The 18,125-nt window shown below is 37.8% G+C and overlaps 1 protein-coding gene across 5 annotated transcripts; it reads right to left on the bottom strand.

The window, feature by feature from the left end:
* Nucleotides 1–4,267: 4,267 nt before the first annotated feature.
* On the bottom strand, nucleotides 4,268–16,165 carry cdk2ap2 (cyclin-dependent kinase 2 associated protein 2). 5 transcript variants are annotated; one of them, XM_028812204.2, is made up of 5 exons: nucleotides 16,030–16,165; nucleotides 15,742–15,898; nucleotides 7,549–7,649; nucleotides 4,573–4,705; nucleotides 4,268–4,487 (listed from the first exon to the last, which is right to left on the bottom strand). In XM_028812204.2, exons 2-5 carry the CDS (start codon nucleotides 15,794–15,796, stop codon nucleotides 4,420–4,422), a joined length of 357 nt encoding a protein of 118 aa, XP_028668037.2. In that variant the 5' UTR covers nucleotides 15,797–15,898; nucleotides 16,030–16,165; the 3' UTR covers nucleotides 4,268–4,419. The 5 variants fall into 5 exon arrangements, with proteins under 5 accessions (XP_028668037.2, XP_028668035.2, XP_028668036.2 ...); XM_028812202.2 differs by having other exon boundaries at nucleotides 16,017–16,162; XM_028812203.2 differs by having other exon boundaries at nucleotides 15,983–16,087.
* Between the last annotated feature and the right edge of the window lie 1,960 nt (nucleotides 16,166–18,125).

Genomic DNA, 18,125 nt, shown 5'->3' with positions numbered 1-18,125 from the left:
AGATAAACAATAATTTTGAACTAAAATGTAATGTTTTTTTGTTTGTGTTCTGCAGAGGTTTTGTTTTGAAAGTTCAGTGGAAACGAGCAGTTTGCCTGGGGGTGTCACCAAACATTTACATATAAATAAATGAGAGCTTTGACGAGTATTCGTTTTACACTTCATTGCCAGTTTGCTAATGAACAGCAGTATTTACTCGCATTTTGTTAAATGACTCGTAATCAGAGGGAAAACACCCCAGCACGGTGCTCAAATGCTGGCTGCAACTTGAAATTTTACTCAGTACGAAATAAACGATAAATTAGCAATTGAGAATATCGATCAGGATATTCGTATCTTAAAATTGACGAATTTTATCATGCAAGGAGAAACAAACTACAAAGAAAAACTACATCGAGATGAATTTCTTCCAGACCATCCTCGTAAAGGAGTGCAACATTTCATGATACATACAGACTTGGATTGTGCATTAACGCTAAAATGGTCACGGTGTGGTCACAACGGTCATTACGTACTGTAAACCACTCCTGCACTCTATGCGCTCTGTCGCAGATGACTGAAACAGACAGGGGCGGTGCCAGAAGGTTTAACACGGGGGCGGAGAAAAAAAGGAAAGGACAAAACACGCACTCCGATGGCACAGGTGAATCTGATAGGCAGAAATAGTTTTGAAGGGGGGCGGAGGAAAAAAGCTAAGGACAATAATGCACTCCCCGCAAAAGTTTCATTTCACAGTTAAATATACTTTAATTCAAACTGCATACAATAAATTAAAAGTTTGAAAACGTAGTGCTTGCCTATTATTATGCCAACTGGCTTCTTAAAAGTTGGAGTATGTGAATTTTTGCTGGAGTATGTGAATTTCCCCTTGGGATTAATAAAGTATCTATCTATCTATCAAAAAAAAAAAAGTAGAGGGGCATGTGGTGGACTATTTGATGGCTTTTTAATTTCCAGGGGGTCGCTTAAGATGGGGGTTTGGAGTGTTAAGCAGTTGCCCCCCTTGCAACGTGAATAGCCTACGGTCGACATTACGGCTCCGCAAATACACGATATGGATACACTCGGCAATATCCGTTACTCGACTACCCACCGTCACAGTCCTCACAAGGCATGCACTGACCACTGGGAGGGGGCTCTTATTTATACTTTAATATCTAAAAGACTCTGAGATCTTTGAGGTCCATCCACTTGCAATACCGCGCCGTCGTATGTCACAGCAGAACATTCAAGGCTCGTGGTCTTTAGTCACATTTTTGGAGCATAATTTCGTAATAGGTCGTCAATTTCTAGATGTGCAGTTTTCACGCCATTATTTTTAATTGAACAGAACGAAGTACGCAGGGCTAGATTAACCATCAAGCAAACTAAGCACGTGCTTAGGGTATCAAGGTATTATTTTCCATTGCCAGATTTACCATGGACCATATGGTGGAAAACTGCAAATGTTGCTAGCTGAACCGGGTTTCGCAAAAAAGGGCTCCCACATTAAACGAAAAAAAAACCCTACTTATTCATATATAAAATAGTGACGATAGAAAATAGGAGCAACACATTTTTTTTAAGTGCTTGGGATCTCTAAGCGTCTTAATCCGGCCCTGGAGATACGTACACGGGGCCTTGAACTAAATTAATCATAAAGGCGCAAGACCAAGCAGTCTTTTAAATTCTATTACGTTCTACAATTTACAGGGATTATAGCAAAAATGACATTTGAACGGTTGAGAGACAAAGTCAGAGAGGCGAGATTGCGTTGGTTTATTGGGTATATTGGGAGAAGGATATTAAGAATAGAGCTGCCAGGGAAAGGGAAAAGCCTAAGAGGAGGTTTATGGATGTTGTGAGGGAGGACATGCAGGTAGTGGGTTTAACAGTGCAAGATGTAGAGGACAGGAAAATATGGAAAAAGATGATCCGCTGTGGCAACCCCTAACGGGAGCAGCTGAAAGAAAATGAAGATAGCAAAAATGACATTGATAATAAAGAAAAACGTATGCTGAACCGGTTAGAAACATTTTAGCGATAACTTATATTTAGATTAAATCAGGCACTCACCGTTTCTTCGCCAGCGTCATGCGGGGTTTGGTTTGAGTCCAGCGGTGCAAACTGAAACAGCGGTGACGCGTAGCGGTGCGGCTCTGCAATTGGGTAATTTACGCGGGCTTTCACGAACCCGCTCGAGCGCTTAAAGGATTTGCCACTTAAGCATTTAGCCCCGCCCTCCAATAAGAGCCGAGCAGACAATACGGACGGCCGCCTTCCCTACCAGGTAGTGAAGCCGCTCCATTAAGGAGGACGAAGTGATTTATCGGGATGGGCCCACCTGCAGACCACCGCAGCTTCGCGATTCAGTAGCTATTTGGATTGCAGGTTTTTGTCACTTGATTTACTTGATAATTAGATCATCACAGTTGATCCTCTTCCAACATGGTGTTATCACTGACATATAATATAAAGTGACATCCTCCTCAATGGAGTGGAGCTCTGGATGTCGCAGCTATAGTCTATTGGGATTTGTCGCTACCCGATCCGAGTTGGCAGTGACAGGATGTATAATAGCATAATATCCGGGTGACATTTTACTTTCAGTGAAAACGAGCCGGCGGCGTAACTAGTGCATCGGGGGCCGGTGGGAAAAAATATTGAACATTAAAAAAAAAAAAAAAAAAAAACACCACATACACACACATATAAGCAAGACGTAAAGGATTATATGATCAAGTGTTGACAGGTGCTGTGGTCATACGAGACTACAATCAAACTTTTGGGCAAAACCATACCTTAGACTAAAACCCAGTACATCTCACCATGCAAAGAACACCATTCCATATAGTAAAGCACTGGTGGCAGCATCCTTTTTTGGGGAGATGCTCTGCAGCTTCAAATGGAGTCCTTGTCAGGATAGGAAGCAAGTTGGATCCTGCAAATACAGGTAAATCCTTGAAGAAAATCTGCTGCCCTCAAATAGGAAGTAGGGGGGGAAAAAAAGGGATAATGGTTCACCACCAAAGTAGCTATACAGTCCCTGAAGGACAAAGCAATGTCCACAGTGACCTAGTTCGAGCCTGGACCTTAACCCTATTGGAAAGGCTTGAAGGGGCAGTCCACCTATAGTCACCACATTGATTGAATAAGTTTGAATGAATCTAACCTGGCTAATACCGTAGTTCAACCAAATCGTAATTCCACCGTGTATTAAATCATGGAGATTCCCTTAGTTATTCCACTTTCTGACTCAGATATTTTGGCTCCTTTTATCATTTGAACACTGCAAGATGCAATCACCAAGACTTCAAAAAGACTGACTTGAGTTCTTTTGTGGATTATTAATGCTAATGTGAACAGAACAGCTTTCTTACAAAATCACCTTATGTCGCTCTGGATCTATTTAAATCTTGAGACATTCTACATCTCGGGTTAATTTTGAATCTTTTTTGTTTCTATAAAAATAAACATCCAAGACTCATAACTGAATTAAGTAGGTTTACAGATGGTATAGGTTTAAACGGTCATTACTGTCACATGTACAGAGTACAGTGAAACTCTTACTTGCATGAGTTAATCAAAATGCAAAGGGTTAACACAATTAGCAAGTATAACTATCTTCAAACTTCTGTTTTTCTGACATGAAAAACTTCAACACACAGTTTAGAAGACTCTAAAACAGATGCTATAAAGTTATGATACAGTTTTATTTCCAATTACATTGGCACTGCGCATTTAACACAAACTAAAGTGCACTACCAGACAGTCCGGCTTTTTGGATTACCATTACAAGCATTAAATATTTGGTCAAGGATACAAACATTGTATATGTCTGGTAAAAATTTCTGTCTGTTTTGCTATAGGGACTACTTAACGCCACTCTACTTTCATGATAAAGATGCAACGGGCCCAGCTCTGTTCCCTTTATGTCCAGTGAATGAAAAGCGCCTCAAAACATACAGTAGACAAGAATGAGGTAGACTTGTTGATCACTAGCGAGCTAAACGTAACATTTTCAGAAGAGGGAATAATCCTAACTACTTCTTTTTAAAATAAAGCTCTGTCTAATTTATAGAATTCCAACTGCAGAACACTGCAAAAATATGTCTAAACTGGAAGTGGGGATGGAACTACTTATTATAGAGTTACAATTCCATATCAACATGAAAGGTCCATAAGCTCCTAACTGAGATTCTACTTCAGTTCTATCAAAGACAAAAAAAATATTTCAATCCTGACTATTATATTTCTCCTTCTGGTCTATTCAAAAACACACCACCTCTTTCATTGAAAAAAATTAATTTATTGAAAAATGTTTTAATTTAAAAAGCTTTTCCAGCATTAATGATGAAAACCCGCATCAGTTGCCATAAGTCGAAAAAGTGGTTTTGCAGGTCTTTTGCGACTGAATCCCTGTTGTTGAATGCTGTCTTGCTATGTCCTGGCATTACGCTCTGTTTCAGCCAGACATTCACGAACCAAAGCCCGGGCATGAATTATACCTACAAATACAAGAGAATGCATCAAGTGAACATTTGTTTTGTTGCCCCTAAAAATAATCATCATACATTGCGGCATCACTCTCACCTCTTTTTAGTCTCTCCATTGCACTCTTGCTGCCTGCATAGGTTGGCCGGATTTCCTTTCCCATCTCCTCCATCACAGCCAGCAGGTCAGCATATGTCGACTGGGAACCCTGAGAACCAGGTGGCTTCATTGACTAGAAGAGTAAATCAAATTTTTTTTTTATTATTATTGTTTATGTATGTAAAGGGGGAAAAACAAACACCACACACACACAAAGTCAGTATCTATTCATATGATATTTGCAACAGTGGAAGACCAAAAAAAAAAAAAAATGAAATATATAAACAACTATAACTGGGACCATGTTACCATATGGCAAATTTACATTTTCTGATGCATCAGGAGTCTATGTGGACGTGAGGGTTTTTGACATTCGAGCACTAAGCTATCCTGGCACCACTATGACAAAGTTTTCTTCCTAACTGTGCACATTTAATGTGGCTGAACTAGTATACAAGATCTATGATGGGAAATGCAGGACAAGATCTGAAAAGGAACCATCAGGAATCTTGCTAAACCTCAGCACATAGCCAACAAATTGTAAGATTTGTGGATTTGATAAACAAGTCTTGGAACTTTTCTTTATAAAAGGCTATAATTATCCTGAAAATAATTTCAGCTCATAAAAATCTTAGTGCTTTTTGTCAGTTTCCCTGGATGCAAGGAAGCCCTCAATGAGATGTGAAAGCTTATAAACTCAAGGTTTGTGGGTTCGTTTTAGCTACATAAACCCAACACAAATGGAAGCTGCCCAATCTTATATATGCACATCGAGTATTTCAGCTCTTTACCTACTGCAGGGGCAGCAGAAACAAAAAGCAATCAAGTCTATTCCATCTACTATACTGAAGCAATGTTTATAGAAACACTGTACAGCCTTAGTTAAAACTGCTAAAAACACACAAATATCTGTACCTTACTAAAATTGTGCAGACCAATCAATTTTATCAAGCAATGAAATTACCCTGTCAAGTAGCACATACCACTCACCTCCAAAACAACAGCATTTTCATTTTTTGTCGATTATTCAATAATTATTTTATTAGACAACACCACACTATTTGGTAACTTTCCAGAATGTCCTGGGTATTATAAAAAGTTTATTTCTTATTTAAACATACATCAAACCTACATGGTTATACCACAACATCTGAATAAATAACTAATCTGTGATAGTTAACAAAAGTAGAATGTTACTTTACTTAATTTCCCATTGTTCTTCACTTGGAATTGACAAAAGTGCAGCATATACAAGGAACACTGGACAAAAATAATTACATGTGTGGTTCAATTCAAAGTTCTGTTATATCTACCTATTTTGCTATTCAATTAATTAACACATTAATGCTTAACAAAATAAAAAGGTCAAACAGAAAGACAATCGGTTGATGAGTAGGTTAAAGTAACCATTGGTTGTAATAACACTTTAATTAAGGCTCTAGATAGTGTTTGTACCACATGCTACCTTCTGAGTACAGATGGACTGAACTTCAGTCACATCAAGACTCTAAGGTGAGTTTTTCATTGTCCCAGGTTGTATTTGTGTTTACAAACACACACACACACACTATTATTCTGATAAAGCAACAACTATCATTCAAAAACAAAAAAAAGACATCAAATTTGAGGACACTAATCACCACTACTTTTGCGCAAACCATGAAAAGTTATATATTTGCTTTTTTTCCTCATTGAATGTGAAAATGAAACTAACATTAACCTCTGAAAAGAAAATTCCATAAATGAAAAAAAAGAGCATCTAAAACACCAAGTTCAACCATTTGCAACAAATTAAGAGCTCAAATATGTTGTTAAAAGGGAAAAAAATCATTTTCTACAACTTACCAACATTCCAACACTCGAGCAAAATACTAACGTGTACAAATACTCTTAACATACTTGCACCACTCATACCAAAATAAATTGTTTTAGAGCTGCATGTTTAGATTCATTCAGGATTTGCCATGTTTAATTTTTTATTTCTTTTACTTCAGTTTACAGCATGTTTCAAAGGAATTGCTTACGACTTCAAAATTAGAGGAGAATGCAGAGTAATCTAAAAAGAGCTATGTGGTTTTGCACACAGGGTATCACAAAAATAGGCTAAAGCGTCAATATCAAAATAGAACACTTTTGTTAAATATACAAAAAGGATTTTATAACAAAGGAACTATTTCACATTATCTACATAAATGGAGGTTTTTTTTTTTGTTTTTTTTTTTTAAAAAAGGACACTCTAATTAAGAAGTGTAACTAAGATCTCATAACTCCACAGCAGCAGTTATCACACTGTTTCTTACGCGTTTCCAACAAAAGCCCCACTAATATTAAAGTAATAATTTATGTTAAAGCACATACATCATTGCCTTGTTCTGCACTTTGTACAAAGTGCCCTGGAATTTTAAGTGACTAACACACTGATTAGTAACATTTATATTTTTGTGACTTGAATGCTTTCTGTATATACAAACTGATATCCATAATTCAGCTAACACAAATAATTTAGACAGTAGTAGTTGTTTCTGAGCTACAAAAATTCAATGCTTATACATTTTTAATGTACTGAGCCTTACACAAAGTTAAACTTTATTAAATTGCTTTGGTTCTACAAAAAAAATGAATGGAAGGATATTTTAAGTTCTATTAAGTGGTCTTTTTTTTTTTTTTTTTTTAAATATCAAAGCAAAAAAATAATAAAATCAACTGACCTCCTGGGTGTTGTTCTCAACAACAGGGAAATGCAAGAATCACACTGCTGGCACATTAAACAAAAATAGGAGGCCATCAGATCCCAAATACCTAATGTACCTAAGAGCACCTTCTCCTAACTGAAGCTGATCATTCTGCCTCTTACTCTGTGACAGGTCAATGTCAAATCACAATCTGTCAGGTGGGGCTGCTTAAGGAAGCTAAAAACAAATAAATGTCTCTTAATCGAACTATAAAGTTCCATACAAAGACAAGCTGCTCTCTCACCTGCACATAGCCCATAGACGGAGGTCCGAAGTCATTGAACAGTGGTCTATAGGATGACGCTGCTCCGGGCAAGGAACCCGAAGGTGATGGTACACTGGAGGCTGTGCACGAGGAGACAGTAATCAGATTTTAATTACTTAATGTTTTTAAGTTTTTGTCTCAGTTTCCATCTATAGCAGAACTGTATTAAAATTTTAAGACTACAGCGTTTATCTGAATCTCCCTATAGCCTTTTATGATTTTCATTCCATTCTAGTGCAAAACAGTTATAGAAAGATATACTATGGGCTAAAGTAGAGCATGTCTATGAATGTTGGGAGACAATGTTTGCACTGGAATTTAGAGATCATGTAAAGCAGAAACCAGGTACTACAAAGCAATTAAATGTGTTAACTGAACTATAAAGTAAGTTTATTTATAGCTGTAATTGTAGCCAACACTAAAGTAACCATAAACAAACAAGAACTAGTGACTTACTTACCTTTACATGTCTAATTCTGCTTATTTTAAGTGCAGCTCATTATTTAGTTATGAACATTTTGCTTATCATCCGTTTTTGAAAACACTTTCTATTTCACGTAAATCAAGATCACAACTCACAAAAAAATGTAAACATTTCTCTATCTTTATAAGGCCATTGTATGAATGGTACAAACACCATCCAAGAACAGAAATTAATTTAACCTAACAGTGACAATTTAATAATAAAATAAAATAAAAAATAATTAATTATAGTCTACAACAGGGGTCCTCAATCACAGTCCTGGAGGGGCACAGTGGCCGCAGGTTTTTGTTCGAACCCGGCTGCTTAATTAGAAAGCAATTTTTGCCAATAATTTAATTTCATGGCTTGTTAGTGCTTTAACTCTGCCATGTCAGGTCGTTCTCATATCCTAGATTTTCTTCCCCTTTCTAAGGACATCATCCAAATGATTTGGCAAAAATGGACGAGTACTTCTCAGTACTTCACTTTTTTCTCTTCAGTCTCCTTCCAAGTATTTAATTAAACCCAATAGTGCACGATAAATACACATAGGTGTAAATGGAAACAAGCTAAATGGAGAAATGCTGGTCTCTTTTGGCGGCACGGTGGCGCAGTGGGTAGCGTTGCTGCCTCGCAGTTAGAAGACCACTTCCCGGGTCCGCCCTGCATAGAATTTGCATGTTCCCCCCGTGTCTGCGTAGGTTCCCTCTCACAGTCCAAAGACATGCAGGTTAGGAGCACTGGCGATTCTAAATTGTGCCTAGTGTGTGCTTGGTGTGTGTATTTGTCCTGCCCGGGGTTTGTTTCCTGCCTTGCATTGTGTTGGCTGGGATTGGCTCCAGCAGACCCCCCGTGACCCTGTAGTTAGGATTCAGCGGGTTGGATGATGGATGGATGGTCTCTTTTGTCATTTGCATGTTATTGCTAATTAGCAGCGATTAAAAACCAAGAATACAGTTGTTTAAGACTGAAATAAGCAATAAGGGTTCAAAATCTTAATGAGCAAGACAACTAAAGTGAAGCAGAAATGTTACTTGAGCAATAAGGGCTTCTTATTAAGCAACTGGGTTGGAGCAGAAACCTGCAGCTACTGCGGCCCTCCAGGACCGTGATTGAGGAGCCCTGGTCTACAACTAATAATAATAATAATTCATTACCTGCAGCTACTGCAGCCCTCCAGGACTGTGATTGAGGAGCCCTGGTCTACAACTAATAATAATAATAATTCATTACATTTATATAGCGCTTTTCTCAGTACTCAAAGTGCTGTCCACACAGGGAGGAACCGGGAAGCAAACCCACAATCTTCCACAGTCTCCTTACTGCAAAGTAGCAGCACTACCACTGCGCCACCTGTGACTACAAAGTGTACAGACACAAATGGTTTTTCAAATAAAATTCGAGGTTGAAAATCCCTTTACAATGGAATTATATCATTTTAACCTGTAAACAGACACATTAGAAATTTTAGTATCTTTTGATTTTGGCAATAATAAAAATAGCAAAGGTTTCGATATTTTAAAATGCTAAATTTAATTGCTCCTCACATTAGAAACAAGGTTTGTTTTTTTGCATCTACTTTAAATACTGAAAAAGACTGATCCATACATGTACCTTGGGAAAATGATATAGGTCTGGATTTCAGATGTGGTATAATAACACAGTTATTTATCCCCACGTTCAAGGTCTTAATTCCCAATACAAGTCTGTGTCTGTAGGAAGCTAACATATTCCATTTCCACCCACATGCACTTTCTACCACATTTTAAAGAACAGGTTGACTAGTGTCTTGAAAGGTTTCAGTATGATTAAGTCCACATTGAGTGTGCTTCAATTTCCCCAGGATGCAGAACACAAATAAGCAGGTTCAGATTAGCAAAAATGAGTAATGGCCCTTTTTTAAATGTTACTTCACTACAAATTCATGCAATTAGGATAATTAACTTATGTGCAAATAAACCACTTTATCACTTCCTAATGCAATAACTGCTTTCATCAGGTGCAGATGACTAGTAAAATCATAGCTTGAAGCAAATTTATCATAAATGAATCCGGTTTGATCATGCATTATAAGACTTCATACTAACAAATCATTGAGAGAATTAGAGAGCATCTGATTGCTCTCTAAAGGAGAACAAGGTAAATAAAGACCATATGATTTGAGGCCTCTCATCCTTAGTAAAATTTGGGTGTTTCATATTTTAAATATTATGTAGTGCAACTGGTTAGGTACCACTGATGCAAAGGCACACATATGTTGCACATGACCCAATTCTTATTTACACGTTTCTTCTTCTACAGTCTGTACAGGTTCCACTGAACAACACACAGAACATGGTTACTTGTTCTTGTTTTTTTTTTTAGAAAGGCAAGTACTACTTTTGGTTAAACCAAGATTATAAAGTAATATATTTCAAGAACTTATTTTAAGCCTGGAAATGAAGTAGTTTATCCATCATTGGCAATAACTGGTGAAGAACAACAAATGGTAAGCAAATGCAAACCAAGTTGGGGTGACGTTCTCTGAATGTCATGCTGTTACTTCTTAAGTGCAGATTAGACAACAAAAGCTAATGAAATTGAAGGTAGTGATCTAACAAAGTAATTATATATATATATATATATATATATATATATATATAAAAAACACACTTTAAAACCCACGCTTATATTAACTTAAAAAGTGTACTAAAAAGTAAAAAATAAGTCTCTCATACATCACTCGTAAAATAAAAGGAGGGCACTTTTCTGATTGATGGAAAGCGGCCACACTTTTATTTTATGAGTGATGTATGAGAAGACCCCCGTGACCCTGTGTTCGGATTCAGCGGGTTGGAAAATGGATGGATTTTTTACTTTTTAGTACACTTAAGTTAATACAAGCGTGGTTTTTAAAACATTATTATATATATTATATATATAATTTTCAACTTTCTAGTCTTGGGTTTGTTTTAGTATAATTTTGTAATCAATATTTTAATACTTCCTTTAATATTTCAATCCGTTATTAGCACCATCTATTGGTGAAATTTTGAACTATTCTTCATATGTAAAAATTCCATTTCTTAATTAACATGGATTAATTGATCAATTAGTGAAACTGATTATTGATTCATGTATTGTCATCGGAAGTGAGTAAGTGTGCAAAATTCAAGTCATTTGGACAATAGGAAGTGGGTTAAATATCGATGACAAGATATGTACCAGACAACAAAACAGGTGAAGTTAAAATAAGCGTGGTAAGTAATAAAATAAAATAATTACTTTATTACTTAATGATGCCTACTGGCTTACATAGTTATGTAGATACATAAAGATTTTTAAACAGCTAGATATAGGATTGCCACATGACAATTTGGTTAGCAAAAAAAAAAAAAATATCTGCAGAGTCGTACTGAGCTGTTTTAAGGAGGAACAACCAGATAAACAAGTTTTGTTATGCTCAGTTGAGCCAATATCACAAAAGACAGTTTCAGCAGCAACCAATAAATAGCAAGCGCAAATATCAACAGCAACAAGCTGGCAAGAGTTCAGGCTGGGAAAACATGTAAAGACAGACAATAGTAGCACTAACTAATTATCAATTTGGTTCTTCAGAATGAAAAAAGTAATTTAGTCCTCCTTTCATACAGAAGTTGGAATTGGGGTTTTAATAATTAAGGCAAACTTAGAATTAATTTTAATGCAAAAAATAGAAGTGATTAACAGAACAAAAATAGAGTGATGGGTGTAAGGTTATCGTTGGTGAGGTCTTTGCTTTCAATTAGAAGAGTGTCTCCACTACTCGTATCCAGACAATCACTCTAAGACTTTTAGAGCAGGTCCTAGTTGGGGGCATGGCAGTACACCTCAAAGACGACCACCTTTCCAATAAGCAGGACAAGAATGTGCAATAAAACAAGAAAGGTCTATAGACAAATGGTTACATCAGGTATCACAGAAGAGCAATAAAAATGCTTTGTTTTGGATACTTGCAATTGCCTGCAATTACGGGAAAATAAAAAACAATTGCACTACATATAAAAATGTACATTCCTTTTATGCAACTTTGCCATTTTTACAATTGTTTTAAAGGGTATTTTGTGTACTGCTAATATAGAAACGAATTACTTGGACAATATTACAAATGTTTGAGCTTATTATTCTACATTTTGTTTTGTGTAGTATTTTACAAACAAATTTGTTATGGGAACTAACCCAGAGTAACAGAGCTCAGCTAGTATGTGTGTGTGTGTGTGTGTGTGTATGTATATATATAATATCCATCCATTTTCCAACCCGCTGAATCCGAACACAGGCTCACGGGGGGTCTGCTGGAGCCAATCCCAGCCAACACAGGGCACAAGGCAGGAACCAATCCTGGGCAGGATGCCAACCCACCGCAGGTATATATAATATATATAAAATTAAAAAATCTTATTTGTAAAGTTTTTTGGGTTTCTCACACATAAAGGACTTTGCTAAGCTTTTTAAGAAATTTAGCACAGACATGAATGTCTGAAATTGTTTTTATGGCATGCGACAAATATCTTCCAATTTCTTTATATGAAAATAAATTGTCCCCGAGATTTATATAAAAACCGATACACCATATAATAATCAAATTTTGGGAAAACATCACATTAAGTCCTTTCAAGGCAGATCTATAGCAGCAGAAACACATAAAGCAATTTTTTGTAGCATGGAAAAACCAATTTGTCCTAAAAGTTGCCTTTACCCACTACCTAATTTAACATAACGTCAATAGATATTATGAAGCTTAACTGGCCTCGTACACTTATTTCAAAATAAGCGTACACAGAATGGAGAGCACTATTAAAATATTTCAGGCCCTCAACCAGAAGATGTCTTCAATAACATGAGGCTACTTAGAGGTTACTGATACTAACAGATTGGTGTCCCACAGATGTTTGGATTTCGGATGGTGGGAGGGCAGGCTGTAATGGTAAAAGTGGGCAAATGAAACTGAATGTAAGTAAATGTGAAGTATTACACATAGGCACTGGTGTAGCCCAGAACTCTGGGCCCTATACCTAAGCAGTCTCTGTGGGTCCCTTCCTCTTGATCCATGTCTGTCACATGTACTTTTCATTCCAGGCTTCAAGGGCCCCCCACCCAGTGGGCGGTGGGTAATCATTACCCTTTTTCCTCCCCACTATGACACCCATGCCCATAGGAGCTAAAATGTTAGGTTTGAAAACAAAATGGGAGGTCTGAAAACCTAAGTACACCTTATGAGAAGGATTTAGGAGTCTTAGTGGACTTAATACTAACAACTGCCAGACAACATTCAGAGGCAATAAAGAAGGCTAAAAGAATGTGAGGTTATCTAGCACCTTGATGTGTGGAGTACAAGTCCAAGGAGTTTAAGCTTCATAATGCACCAGTGAGGCCTCATCTGGAGTACTGTGATGAATTATGAAGAAAGATTAAAAGAGCTGAGCCTTTACAGTTTAAAGCAAAAGAACATTAAGAGGAGACATGACTGAAGTGTTTAAAATTCTGAAGAGAATTAGTCCAGTGGATCAAGACTGTGACTTTAAAATGAGTTCATCAAGAACACGGGGACACAGCTGGGAATTTGTTAAAGGTAAATTTCACACAAACATTAGTAAGATTTTCTTTACACAGACAGCCATAGACACATGGGAAATTCTACCAAGCAGTGTGGTAACCAGTAGGACTTTAAAAACTCGACTGGATGTTATTTTAGAAGAATTAACTGGATAGGAGTGACAAGCTTTGTTTGGCTAAAGAGCCTGTTCTCATTTAGATTGGTCTAAATGTTCAGAAAAGTGATATGTAAATTGATGAAAAGGACCAATAGTTAGTCTTTCCACAGCTGCAGATGTGCATCACAGTTCCACCGTGTACATATTTACATTTCAATATGAATCAATCATATATAGTTTAAGGTAGGGAGTGTCAAACTCTGGGAGTGCCACAGTGGCTGCAGGTTTTAATTCCAGCCACTGTGTTAATTACTAGTCAGCTGGCAGGTAGTGTGGCATAGGGACAAAGGCTTTTTGGACTTGGATTCCTGACAGTGCGTGACCATGAGCAAATCACTTCTCCTGCCTGTGCTCCAAATTGAAAAAACAAAAGAAATGTAATGAAATGTATCTCAAATGTTTTAAGTCTCCTTGGATTAAAGCATCAACCAAATAATTACTAATTACACACTTTTCACCCTTATTTTAACTGACTTGCTTTTTAAGACTCAGAACTCTTCACTGTTTTTTTTTCCCTTAATCAGTAATTAAACAATAACGAGGGTCAAAAACAAGAAGTGAACCCAGTCCTTCAAGTGGAAGTCTGAGAAATTCCAGTCAAGTGTGGTCTCGAAAACATGTTGTAGACTTTAGAAAAATGAAACTCAACACTTATGAAAAGTCTGATGTGGCAGAATATGAGCACCAACAAGTCATGGATTTAGATAACAGGTTTCACTAACAATGAGAATTAGGTTTTAATTAAAAGGTCTCTGTCTTTGCATCTCATTTTTGTTTAGCTGCTAGTTTTTTTTTTAAAAAAAAAAAGCTAAACAGTTAATGGGTATGTGTTTTAAAAAAACAAGTGGATTAAAAATTAACCAATTAGCAGCAGAAACTGGTTACTAATGCAGAAAGCAATCGGAAACGAAGACCTGCAGTCACTGCAGCCCACCAGGATCCAAGACTTCGACAACCCTGGTAATGGGTAAAGTAGTCTTGGTTTACAATTCCTACTTCTCACCTGCATGGTTACTGTAGTAAAAAAAATATATATATATAGTTCACCAACCATCACGTTAAAATATGCATTGGAAATTATCCACCAAAAAAGTTTTATGTGAAATCACTTTATAATTGCCAGTTGCTCAGCAGGGTAGACCACACATTGTAGGGAATATTCCTCTTTTCCCCAGTGAGATATAATCGATCCAGCACATCCCAGATCTCCTCACTATGTCTGGTATGCCTCCCGCAAATAGTTTAATCATCTGCTGAACCACAATGTCAAGTGCCCTTTCATCCAAGCATAAGCTCTACTTGATCAATCCTGTTAAAAAACCTGAGCCGGACTGTACTAAAAAACAGCTCAAGTACCTTAACTACTTCAGTCATTAACTTGTCGATACTGAGGATCTAAAATTACTACTACATCAACAGCTGTCTGCTGCAGAACAAAAGTGCTGAACAATAGTCACATCACTCGTTCAAATCCTCTATAATTAGTCAACGGCGAATAACACCCAAGCGGTAGGCAAACAATTGTTCCCCTCCGCAGCAGAAAGAAAGCTAAAGAATCAGTTGCGATGGACGCTTACAAGGAAAATAAGTAACACGCATTAACTCTCATCAATTAATATCTCTCTCAGAAGATATCTCACCATCGCCTCCAGTCATCGCTCTTCTACCCCCTTAAATCTATCCGGGGCCACGTCTGATCACTCGATTACGTATTTATCTACACTGAAATCATCCAATATCTCCCCGCAGGCGAACTGAGCAGATCTATGAACAGGAAACACCTGAACAACCCCATCAAAAGCAGTCTCTCGAGCCTGAGGTAATGACATTACGTACAAACGCCACCTATCGATTTTCTCGTGAAAAACATATGGGGGGGAAGTCCGGCGGATGCGTGTTCTAGGTAGCCTATAACGGCGTTTATTTAAGGCAGAAAAAGACCCACCAGTAACCTCTCGGCACGACAGGTAGGCTCACCAGGTGGGGTCTGACTGGAACTCGTGGGTGCTGGAGCAATGGGTTTGTAGCTCATGATCTCGTGGTCTCTCTCCGTCTGTCTCTCAGCTCCGGCTCCCTCTGTGCAGCTGCGCTCCGAAACCCGTTTCCGGGTCGCTCTGTCCGCAACTCACCGATTCTGTTCAAAAAGAACGTAAATATTTTTAAATAAATGCCCTTTCCTACACACCGAAAGCATCTTTATACAATATACATATATTACATGTAGATCGTTTAGGTAAACAGTCACACATTACCCAGAAAATGTACCAAAAAAAGCCCTCGACACCCGCTCCACCCTCCTTTGTGCGAGGCGGTCGGAAATACCGAGAAGAGGTGGACGTCCGCCGACCACTTGCCGCCACGTACGTCACGTTTAAGCGCCGATTGGGCGATTTCACTGGAAGCCCCGCCCCTCCTATTTGCGTCGATGCTTGTCGCGAGTCGCAGCGAGCCAGGTGGAAAGTGGACGCGTCGTTCTGTCTTGATGTTCTCTGTCTGGGGAGCAATTTCCGACCTGTGTATACATTTTAAACTGACACGAACATCGTGTGCCATAGTGAAAAGCATTCGTATAATTGGTGGCTGTGCGTTTAAATATGTCAAAATAAACGTTGGAATGCTTTTATTTTAACACGAATGATTTTCTGTAAAATACATTCGCTCATACGGCAGATTTAGAGTCGCCGGTTCAAAACACATGGATTCAGAGAGAAAAAGTAGGATCGGAGTAATAAACCATGTAGCTGTTGCGTCTCTCTTTCACAAGTCCACTTAACTTCCATGTAGCCACTTGCAAGGCTGTCCAGCACAGATCAAGATTGTGTGGTTGTGGCTGCAGGATTTCATTCTAACCATTTTCTTAATTAGTGGCAAATTTTATGCTGCAAACCGGCTTCTTTTGTTCTTCATTTTAATTGATTTGCTGTTTAAGTCTCAGAACCCTTATTTTATTCCCATAATTATCAGTTAAACAATAGTGAGATGCAATGTGAGCCAACAGATGCCCAGCTATAACCCGTGTCCATCGTACAATATCAGAAAATAAACCATCAGAGTGGTTTGCCAAAGCACAACTCCATATGTGGACTTTCGCATGTGAACGGAGGTTTCTGCCTTATCCTGGTTTTGGGTGTTCATGTAAATGCACTCATTGACTGTACTTGGACATTATTACAAGTACATCTCAGCTACCTGTTATTTCCCTGGAGAGGCTAGAACTCTGTCATTGGTTATCAGTCATTTTCTAACCTGCTTATTCCTGAACAGGGATTTTGTCCCAACATGCTGTGTGAATTTTGGGACCTTTTATACGCAGGGACACAAGTGCCTTTCTAAATGATGTCCAATCAGTTTAATTTGCTGCAGTGGGCTCCAAGCAAGTTCTAGAGCAGGGGTCCCCAACTCCGGTCCTGGAGGGCCCCATTGGCTGCAGGTTTTCATTCTAACCCTTTTCTTAATTAGTGGCCTGTTTTTGCTGCTAATTAACTTCTTTTGAATTCATTTTAATTGACTTGCTCTTGAAGATTCAGGCCCCTTAGTTGTTTCTTTTTCTTTAATTAGCTGCCAAACAATAATGAGATCCAAAATGAACCAAAACAGGACCAGCAGACTGTGTCCATCATACAATATCTGAAAATAAAGAAAGGTAAAGGTCTCAGGAATGCTGATCTGCTCAAGTCCCCAAAATATTTTAACGTTGCCCTTAGAAAAGAGAAAAATCAACCATTTTGGAAATGTCTGCCATTGCACAATGAGAGCAGCAACAAGCCACGGAATTAAAGAATGGGTTTAATTAACAACAAGAATCAGCGCCTAATGAAGCAACTGGTTGGAGTTTGAGGCCCTGACTTAGTTAGTCTTCTGTTGGCTCACTCATTTCACGTTTTATTTCTGTTTGGGTGTAATTTAAGGAAACAAATGACTCAATTCAAATGAATGATGAAGAAATTCAGGGGATCAAATCTTAAAAAAAAAAAAAAAAAAAAGCCAGTTAAAATTAGTTCAAAAGATGATAATTAGCAGCAAAAACAGGTCACTAACTAAGAAAAGGGTTGGAATGAAATCCTGCAGCCACTGCAGCCCTCCAGGACCAGAGTTGGGAACCCCTGTTCTAGACACATCTCAAGGAGCTATTAAAGCAAGCAAGAGAAAGGCTCTGAATACTTACATAAATAAGATATTTCAGTTTTCAAGTTTTACTAGATTTACAGACCTTTCTAAAATGTCTTTTCACTTTGTCCTTATGGGCTATTGAGTGTAGATGGATGTACATAAATAGCAAATTCATCCATTTCAAATTAAATCTACAACACAAGAAAGTGTGCAGAAATTGGAAGGGTCTGAATACTTTAGGAATCCACCGT

This window comes from Erpetoichthys calabaricus, chromosome 10 (genome assembly GCF_900747795.2).
Source record: "Erpetoichthys calabaricus chromosome 10, fErpCal1.3, whole genome shotgun sequence".
NCBI classification, from domain to species: domain Eukaryota; kingdom Metazoa; phylum Chordata; class Cladistia; order Polypteriformes; family Polypteridae; genus Erpetoichthys; species Erpetoichthys calabaricus.
This window is presented reverse-complemented; position numbering and strand designations above follow the sequence as displayed.